The 10,518-nt window shown below is 37.4% G+C and overlaps 1 protein-coding gene across 1 annotated transcript in view; it reads left to right on the top strand.

The window, feature by feature from the left end:
• Positions 1–966: 966 nt before the first annotated feature.
• LOC104623933 (sucrase-isomaltase, intestinal-like) overlaps positions 967–10,518 on the top strand; it is a gene marked incomplete at both ends in the record, with an annotated part of 17,725 nt that continues 8,173 nt past the window's right edge. Inside the window, 12 exons of the mRNA XM_010291164.1 lie at positions 967–1,066; positions 1,644–1,756; positions 2,555–2,680; positions 3,492–3,623; positions 3,809–3,928; positions 5,118–5,231; positions 6,685–6,769; positions 7,415–7,532; positions 7,924–8,095; positions 8,784–8,900; positions 9,456–9,610; positions 10,184–10,268. Of these exons, the coding sequence (XP_010289466.1) occupies positions 967–1,066; positions 1,644–1,756; positions 2,555–2,680; positions 3,492–3,623; positions 3,809–3,928; positions 5,118–5,231; positions 6,685–6,769; positions 7,415–7,532; positions 7,924–8,095; positions 8,784–8,900; positions 9,456–9,610; positions 10,184–10,268 (1,437 nt within the window). The remainder of the gene's footprint in view (positions 1,067–1,643; positions 1,757–2,554; positions 2,681–3,491; positions 3,624–3,808; positions 3,929–5,117; positions 5,232–6,684; positions 6,770–7,414; positions 7,533–7,923; positions 8,096–8,783; positions 8,901–9,455; positions 9,611–10,183; positions 10,269–10,518) is intronic.

The raw sequence follows: 10,518 nt of genomic DNA on the forward strand, positions 1-10,518 counted from the left end.
TCTCTAGTCTGGATGGCTGTCTCTTTATGAAGTGATTTCCAGGGCACCCATTTTTTGATAATTGTAAGGTTAATTATAACTATTACCTCAGTTTCATAAAAGAACCACCCATATGTTTTTCTTTGTTTGCGCACTTCAGTGTTTTGCTGAAATAAGAGCTATACTAACAGAAACTAGGGAGAGTGACCATTGTATGTAATTAAGTAATAACTTCGGATTTGTACCGCTTACCTGTGACACCGTCTCACTATCTTCCCTGGTTTGAAGACAGTTCTTACCTGAATGGCTCTATTGAGTTTATCAATAAAAATAAATAACTCATTAAGTTAGACTAACAGTGAACAGAATCAAGTTAGGCTAATTTCAATTTGCTCAAGTTCTGTTTCTTGTTAATTTGTTCTGAGTTGTCTGTTGCAGGGGAAGAAGCACAACTATTACAATGAGTGTTAAAGTTTCTAAGAGTTTTGTTGCTAATAATAATGGAAAAAAACATTAGAAAGGATATAAAAAAGAAGCAAGGCACTCTCTTATTTCCATAGATTAGGCATAAAAACGATTATCTTGAAGAATTAATAGAAACACAGATTAGATGTAAAGTCTAATCTATGGTGAAAGGTGATGAAAACAATCTTCAAGTTCTATTGTTAGCTTGATATGCATATATATTACCCAGAAATAGTACTGCAATATATGCAGATTTGCCTGAAGATCCATCATATCTGTTTGCTTATGTTACCTATATGTTTGGGGAAACGTTCATTTTAACGGAAAATATTCCCATAAAGGAGAATAATGCCAGGAAAGAGAAAACAGAACTGTGGCAAGGTGTTAGGATGTTAATTTTTGTTGTTTGCTATATTTTGAGAAGTTCCAAGTTCTACCTGTGATATATTTTGAAATATCCCAGAACAGATAATGTTATTGGATTTTAATCAGCTTACTTTTTCTTTTTTTTCACCCTTTAAGGCAATGCATAACCTATACGGAGTTCAAACTTTCTTCCTGTGTTTGGAAGACAGCACTGGAGCCTCTTTTGGTGTTTTCCTAATGAACAGCAATGCCATGGGTAAGAAAAGTTTCTCTGTAGTTCTGAGCACTGCAGTTAAATATCTTTTTAAATGATCTGTGGGATTTGGATCAAAAATATAGTGTTTAGTGTATGCAGTGTAAGCGGTAAGTAGTTCACAATTAACATGAAGATCGCGCTGGAAATCTGAGGGTCAGAAACCTATTTGAAGGCTGTGCAGCTTTGTGCAGATGTGCAGGGCACTGGAATCAGAGCCTAAACTTGGAGAGAGCTATACTTGAAAGTAAATGCATACGTATGCTTTACAGAATTCTTCACAACTCTTGAGGCTGGAAAGTTGTACTAAAAATTTAAAGATAAAAGTTTGAGCCACTGTATTTCTTCTGATTCTCTTTTCTGTGTGATGTAAAGGAATGGAAATTTGGACATTTAAAAGAGTCATCTGAATACATTTCCCCTTCATTGCAAGTTCAAGTAACGGTTTTGGGTTCCTTTGGTATTTTTGTTTTGTGATTTTTTTTTTAAGTAAATTTTCTAATCACCAATTAGAAAATTACAGAGTTATTTTAGAATTAGCTGTTACTCAGAATTGGTTTTGTGCACTCTCATCCGGCAGAGTTTGTGGTGCAGCCTGCTCCAGCAGTGACCTACAGAACCACTGGTGGGATCCTTGATTTCTATATCTTCTTGGGTAACAACCCAGAACAAGTAGTCCAGGAATACCTGAAGGTACATTTAGCTAGAGAGAGTATGCATTGAACAGATTTTTAAAAGTGCTTGGGATTTTTTTGAGTTCTGGTGAGGGTTTTTTTCACCTCTTTATGTAACAGTGTGTCTTCTCTATGTTATCTATTAACTGAAAATATGACTCAGTACGTATTTAAGAATAACTGTCGGTATGTCCCTAATGTGACTGCTGTCACTAGTAATAGCTAGCTGGGGTTAAGCTGGGGTGTAGATGTTTTTAGCTGGCCTGTTATGGGAAGCTGAAACTTAAGCGCTGCTTTTGCTGGAGATGCAGGTGCAGAGGCCATGCAGCAGCTTGAGGCCCAAGAAATCTGTAGCTGCTAAATTCATCCGTATGTATGGCCTGACTGATTTACACAGTGGTCATTGGAACTAGAGATGGTCTATATGGAATAACTTAGGCTTCCTTGCTGGGGCTTACTCTGGTTATAAGGATAAATCCTTGTTCGTATGGCATTATAGAGTAGATAATGTACTTACAGGTATGTCATGATTTTATGGCCATAAGATATCACACATATCCTTTGTACTTCCTGTGCTCTGCTTACACTTCAATGACACCTTAAAGTATGGGTATTGTCCCAAAATATTTCTATTTCTTAAATTAAAAAAAAAAAAGAAAAATATTGCATTTGGTAGTAGGCTGCTCATGTCACACAGTCAAGTTTAGTTTTTATGATTCAAACAGATTTGAGGAGTATGGATCTGGGGGAATGGGCACCGAGGTGACACATGCAGTGTCCACTGACGGTGCATGGTATTTTTGCTCTCAACTTGCAGTTTGTGGGACTGCCAGCATTACCCTCCTACTGGAGCCTGGGCTTCCAGCTCAGCCGCTGGAATTATGGGTCTCTGGATGAGGTGAAGAAAGTTGTGGAGAGGAACAGGGCGATCGGACTCCCTTATGTAAGTATGAGGTTTGAGGAGGGCAGCAACCCTGTGGAGGCAGAGCTCTGCAGGAGAAATGACCCAAAAGATCCTGACCACAGTGTTCCTCAACTGGTTCATTTCACAGCAGTTTAAATTAGTAAATTTCTAGTACACAGGCTTCTGGTGTCAAAGGTCTTTAGGCATTTTAATGGTAGACCCATTATCAGAATGTGGGACATGGGGGGCTTAATTGCAGTAAGTTGTATTTGAGCACTTTATTGTAGTACTTTTTCAGTTATACTTTCCAACTATATCCACTTATCTTCTCATGTTACCTAATCCATGAGTTTATTTTTTTAATTGTTTTGTGGACAATTATGGAACCATATATTATTCTTAATCGACAGCCAAAGGTAAAGTACAATTAATTTTTAAAATTAGATTTCAGATTACATTAGCTTGATGGTTTAAATAGAATAAAAATACCCTAATATTAAGCTGAGAGTTGAAGAAGAAATGTTTGGATTTAAAGGGATAGCTCCTGAAGTCAGGCAAATGCAATGAAATAGCCACAAGTCCAGGGGCCAATTAGAAAGCATGCCAATATACTCATTCATTTAAATTCTGTTAATGTTAATGCAGCTCTTTTTAGGCACAAAAGATGTGTTAGTACTATTAATTAGGGCTTTAAGTATGAGATGAGATGCGCATTGTTTGCAAATGGTCCTGACAGCATGCTTTCTCTCAGGCTGCAGCGAAGTCCCAACGGTAATTTCACTACAGGACAAACAGGAATTGTCAGAAGAAATTGTGTTGGACTGATATGCAAAAACTTTACATCTTTCAGGATGCTCAGATCACTGATATTGACTATATGGAGGAAAAGAAAGATTTTACTTATGACAAAGTGAAGTTTCATGATCTCCCTAATTTTGCAGCTTATATGCATGACTATGGACAAAAATATATTATCATATTGGTAAGCATGTATCTGTTTCTTTTTTCCTTTGTAAATACTCTCATTATAAGTATTTATTATTATACTTTATATAATAATATTCTATGTCATTATTACATTTATTGCCTAACATTCTAGTAGCCTATAATAATTGATAGATTATATCCTGATTTCTTCTTATCTTTTGTTTTCTAAATTTTTTTTAGGATCCTGCTATTAGCATACAAAATCTAGCTGACGGTAGCCCGTATGGAAGTTATGTCAGGGGAGAGAGCAAAAAAGTCTGGGTTAATGAATCAGATGGAGTAACAGCATTACTTGGGGAGGTAATTACATTTTTATGAATTTGAACTTGTTCTGTTGTCACTGTTATGGTTTAATTTAGGTCAGGGGGCTCCTTTTAAACTCTAATTTTCTAAGTTGCTTCTTTCAGTAAAATTGCCTGCCAGTGAGAACTAAGTTTATAAGGTTTCACTTAGGATATGATACTTTTCAACCTTTCTTGACTTTTTTCCCCAATTTTCTACATTAAACAAAAAGGAAAACTAAAGTTGTTTGAAGGCTCAAAGAACAATTCATCAGCCAGTTCCTATTTATTTTCAACAGTGACTCAAGAGCCAGCTCCCACATTTTCCTTTTAGTTTATAATTTTAACTTCTATTGAGAAATTTTTCTGTTGGGTACTGTTCCTTGTATGACTTAAATAAAAGCAATTGAAAACTCTGAAGTTAAGAAGCTCATGCTCTTTTTGCCTTCTTTCTGCATGTGAGCTATTGTCACCCTAGCAGTTTGTCACTCAAAAGCTTTCATCAGAGCACTATATTAGCACTGCCTTCGATGGCTAACTATGGGGGTCTTGGTGGCCAACAAGCTGAACATGAGTCAGCGGTTTACTACTGCAGCAATGAAGGCAAAATGGACCCTGGGCTTTATCCACAGGGGCATTACTAACAGAGGGAGAGATGTGATCATCCCACTCTACTCAGCGTTTGTCAGGCTGCCCCTGGAGTACTGTGTCCAGTTCTGGTCCCCACAATTCAAAAAAAAAACGTGGACAGACTGAAAAGTGTCCAAGATGATAAAACGGCTGGAGAACCTGCTCTGTTAGGAAAGACTGAAGGTTTTCTCTCCCTAAAAAAAAGACTCACGGTGGACTTCATCACAGTATTCCAGTAATTAAAGGGCAGCTACAAAGAGGACAGAGGCTCTCTCTTTGCAAAGACCCTCATGGAGAATGCAAGGGACAATGGGTACAAGTTGCACCGGACATTTTTTCCAGTGAGAACAATCAATCATTGGAACAACCTCCCCAGGGACATGGTAGAGTCCCCATCACTGGAGGTTTTCAAGATGCAATTGGACAGGGTGCTGGATGATCTCATCTGGGTTCCCTTTCCTGTGAAAGGTGGGACCAGATGATCTTTCAGGGTCCCTTCCAACCTTGCTCTATAATTCTATGAACCTCTAAAAATATAATTAAAAGTTTAATTAATTATTTCCCTTTTAATATTGCAGGTGTGGCCAGGGGAAACTGTGTTCCCAGACTTCACTAACCCAGACTGCACTATCTGGTGGGTGGAAGAATGCAAACTGTTTTATAATATAGTGCCATATGATGGGATCTGGATTGTAAGTAATTCAGAACTTTCATTTTTATTTTTATTTTTAAAAATAGACAAGGATAGATGTTTATCAAATATGATTTACATTGAATTTGAAAGGGATGTTTACTATTACTAACCTCAAATCAGTGCAGGATGTGTATGTCTTCTGGTGTTGAATTTGCAACTCAGATTTGAATTTTAAATTTTAATTTGAATCATTAATGGCATTTAATTGATCAGTGTGCTGTTTTTTCGGATGTTCAGTGACACTTGAAAATGCTTCAATTGATGAACCATTGCTAAAGGTAAATACTAGCACACTCCTGTCCTCAGAATGGCAATATTTGGAGACCTGCATACCAGCTCAGTGAATGTGTCCTAAATAGGTCCTGAATACAGGGTAAAATACATATAATCCATGTATCTATGCTCCAAGTAGTCCATGGAATTTCCATGGAAAAATCAGGCTCATGAGACAGGTTCTCTCACAAAAGGACTAAAATATAGTCTGGCATGATGTATTTTAGGCACAGTTCATGGAAATCAGATGAGAATAATAACCATTTTGACTGACCAGATTAGTTTTTTACAGCAATATTCTGTAATAAAGCTTCTAATAGTGGGTGTCTGGACAAAATCTGTAGTTAAAATTCTCTATCTCTGTCTCAGCACCACCTTCTCTTTATTCTTTTGTCATGCATTTTAAAAAAACTGTAACAGTTTTAAATTAACCTTTATGGCAAAATACAGTCTTTCAGCTGCTATGTGATAGAATGAGTATTTCTCACTTATTTTTGCTGACTCTGTGGTTCCATCAAGTCAAGCCATGAAGTTTAAGACTGCACAGCTCTCTTACACAGAGCAAATAATTTGGGTGAAACAAACTGGTCCCTACAGTGCCTTCCATGATGAATTTGCTCTCTTCTTCCATGCATGCTTTTCCTGCAGCACATTCAGGGATGCACCTAGAAATACACCTACAGCACTGCCAAATAAAATATTCATGGAAGCAGACAGCAAGGTTTGAAAGTATAATGGCTTGGAAAGTATTATAAAGGTGATGTTTAAGAATATTTAGTCACCTTGTGTATTTTGTCAGAAAGTAGCAACATACATTTGTTCGTTCTGCATTTCTCTCCAAACACATACCAAAAACATTTCCTTAAGAGATGTGTGGAGTTGGTCATAGGTAGGGACAATGTACACACGAGCACCTCTTGCAGTTTTTTTCTGTGGAGGGATAAGATGTAGTTCATGAGACATGACGCTCATCTGTATATAGAAGTCTGTCCAACACTGAGACCTGTATTGATACAAGAATTGACCAGGTAAGTATCTGAGTTATATCATTCTTGCCTAATTGCATAGTACTAGTTCTATGTAATTTTTCCTTAAAGAATAATGGAATAGAATGTAAGACTTTGTTAGGAAAACGTACTTGAGGAAACTTTATTACAATCTGCATCTTATCTTTTCAGGATATGAATGAAGTCTCCAACTTCATTAAGGGCTCAAAAAATGGTTGTGCGCAGAATGACTTAAACTATCCTCCTTTCACTCCCAGTAAGTTCATGTACTTTAACCAGAAAGCAAAATATCAAAAAGTTTTGATGAATTACTGTGCAATTGGCTACAAGGATGCAAAATTTATTTTAGTGTAGTTTTTATGGGTGGGGTTTGAACATTACCCTTGACAGAAAATACCAGTATACTTTGGCCCTAGTCAAAGGTATAATATAACCGGCTTTTTTCCCTTTTCAAATTACTACTGAATATTGTCATTGCCTTAATTATGTCTGATAATATAATGATCTTCTTTCACTATTGGTAGTTTTCAAGATGTATGCAGAACTGAAATGGAGTTCATTGTTTGTATTAAGTAGTACATTTAAGTAACCATTGCCAACGTGTTGTCAGATAATGATTCAGAAATTTAGAGCGCAGCTGTGCAGTTATTCCTTGCATGGGCACAAAGCTCAAGAGCTGAATAGGTCACAGAGCAGAGATGAATCAAACCAGCAGCGAAAAGTAGCATTTTGTTTTTGTAGTAGCAATACTGTTTGTTTTTGTAGTAGTAATACTGGCCTTAGTGCAAACATTATGGAGAAAAAAGGGCTTGAATGTCATGAATGTGCATTAAAGAGAAAATTGGAAGTATTCATAATCAAAATGTACTTCAAAAGTAATATTTGTATTCCTTTGTTGAAGGTATTCTTGATAAGCTCATGTTTTCCAAGACGCTTTGTATGGATGCAGTGCAGAAGTGGGGGAAACATTATGATGTCCACAGTCTTTATGGATATTCCATGGCCATATCAACACAGAAGTAAGGAATGCGTCCTAAAAATCTTTACAAAAAGGTTTCAGAAGGATACATGGCCTGCATTTTCCAAAACAGCAAGAAATTTCACTTGTAAAGGAACCCAGTTCCTGGAAAATACTGTATTATATTTAAGCCAATGCATCTATGGCAAAATCCATTAACTAAAATTGGTAGTAAAAAACACACATTGGTTGTCAAAACTGTGTAGAAAGATTATTTAAAATTAATGTCTTGAACTTTGCTAGAAGACACCTGGTTAACTGTAAAGGAGTCCACATCCCTAGGATAAATAATTATTGTAAATCAGACAGTGTAAATGTGCCTTATATAAAGCTATTGATGTCTGGGTCGTCTTTTTTTTCTTTCCATAATTCCAGTCTCATTTCCTTTTAAGAGTTATCAAAGCACTGTTTCCTGGAAAACGAAGCTTCCTTATTTCAAGGTCTACTTTTGTTGGATCCGGAAACTACACAGGACACTGGCTGGGAGATAATGCAGCGACATGGGATCACTTGAAATGGGCAATACCTGGAATGCTGGATTTCAACCTCTTTGGAATTCCTTATGTGTGACATTAGTTTGTGACATCCTTTCAAAATATATGGATAAACAGTAAATCTACCTCTGTGATAATGTATTATCTAATCAAAAGTTATCTAGATAACCATCTTACATTTTCAGCTCCGAGTTGATCCCCTTTAGGAATCTGGTTTTAACATTTTTTCCAATTATTCATTTTTGGTTTACGCCACTTATTTTGATTGCTGTGGCTGTGTGTGCATGGTGAGATAAATGTGGTTAACAAACATATTATCTTATATATCCCAAGCTACCTGTTACTTCTAGTAATTTTTAAACACTAGTGAATGATGTGAAACACTTTGGTGTTTTCCTTATAATTTCAAATGAAATTGAGATATCCATTTATAAGGGAAATAGCCAAATTCTGTTCCATGAATTCCATTTAAATTCGTATGACTTTTGGGCTTTGTTCTTAATGTATGCATGCTAGCATCAAACAGGAAGGTAAAGGTTTGGAGGAAATAGAACGATGAGTAGTGCTAGCTAGTAATCAGTTTAATTTTTTGTACAACACAGTTATTTGAAAGAAGAAAGGTACAATTTTGTTGAATGGCTTGGTCCTTCTGGCTAGCAACGAAGGTTGAATTAATGCATCTCTGAAAACTAGAATTTTTGTGTAGAGATTAAAGGTGCAATGTTCTGCACATCCAACATGTTCTTTTTTATTTAAAGATTGGAGCAGATATTTGTGGTTTCTTTGACAACACCACAGAAGAACTTTGCAGACGATGGATGCAAGTAGGAGCATTTTACCCATTTTCTAGGAATCACAATTGTGAAGGATTCATAGTAAGTTGTGCTTTCTCTTACAAAATGCTTTGTGTTACACTACCACATTTCCTTGAATAGTATCACTAGTAATCGTTACTTTCACTGATGATCATGTAGCTGAGCAGTTTGAAAATGGCAGCATCTTAAGCTCCCTTTATGAAATCCTAGATCCAAAAGGTTCAGCTACGTAAGGGTTAATTGAATATATTTGAGGCTACGCTTATTTGGCAACAGCTTTATCACCTTTGGTTGTGCCTACTACCAAGGGCACTCACTGCTGTGTGACCCATCAGACAGACTCTTGGGAGTCCTTTAGCATGCACCTGACTGCACCCCAGGACGAAACCGGGGCTAACCCTGGTGCACCCTCCTTGCAGATGGGCAAGGAGGGCCATGCAGTGCAAAACACTGGGAGCCTGGAGGATCAGGACCTCAGGGCATACACCCAGAAGGCAAACGTGCAGGTGTGCACCTCTGAATTTCTGCCTCTCTGAAACAGCAGCCACTTTTCACATGTTTGGCAGAGTGTTTTCTGCATGATGACAATGATAATAATCTGATATTTGTTTTCAGCCTCAGGATCCAGCTGTGTTTGGACCTGATTCAGTCTTGGTGAAAACCTCCAAGTATTACTTGAACATTCGCTACACTTTGCTGCCCTACCTGTATACACTCTTTTATAAAGCTCATACTCAAGGAGACACAGTTGTACGTCCAGTTTTGCATGAGTAAGTTTACTCATCAACCTTTGTGACAGTTTTATGAGGAATAAAAAAATCAGACGCATTAAATGTTAGGGACTTCCTAAGCACCCGTGGTCTGTGAAAATGCACAATGGAATTTCTATAGACAACTTCTCAATTCATGAAACACCATTTTGGAGTAATCAGAAGAGTAATCAGAAACCATCTGTAAATTCTGCATATATGTATATATTATTGTCAGTCACTCTTACAAGCTACTATGAGATGTTATTGTCAGCTAATCAAATTATTCTCCACCTTCACATATATGTATTAGAATACATGTTTCCTTGCCTGGAAACCCTTGAATAAGCTGCGTCAAGAACAGACGCACACCTACACTTTCACACTTGTGTAGAAAATACTAACTAAACTAGTAAGACCTTACCTTCTCATCTTCAGATTGCCTCAGATTAGGAAAAAAATCCCCAAGGTAATTTCGATATGACAGCCTTCAGTCCTGATTTTAGACAATCAGTACCCTGAAATACTGGGATGGCTGACAATGGTGTAGTTCATAATAAACCACTTACTGCTCTATCCTTCCCATGTGCCCAGGTTCTACTCTGACGAAGTGACGTGGAGTGTCGATAGGCAGTTCCTGTGGGGTCCTGGGCTGCTTATTTCCCCTGTACTTGACCCGGTAGGTTTGGCTGTTTTGGTACCTATGTCATAGCCACTTCCTGGGGCACAGGGACACGCTGAGTCACCAGTTCAAGCCCTTTCCTCTAGCAGGGGACTGCAGAATAAAATCCCCAAGTTACACTATCCCTGTTGCTCGTTTATTGCTCTGATTAGAAACCACGTTCCAGTTCTGAGCTGTTCTGTCTTGTGACAATTTTGTTATTCAGCTGCCAGGTTATGGCTTCTCTACTACATACGCATTTCCTGCT

Source organism: Phaethon lepturus, unplaced genomic scaffold (assembly GCF_000687285.1).
Source record: "Phaethon lepturus isolate BGI_N335 unplaced genomic scaffold, ASM68728v1 scaffold2507, whole genome shotgun sequence".
Classification (NCBI taxonomy): Eukaryota; Metazoa; Chordata; class Aves; order Phaethontiformes; family Phaethontidae; genus Phaethon; species Phaethon lepturus.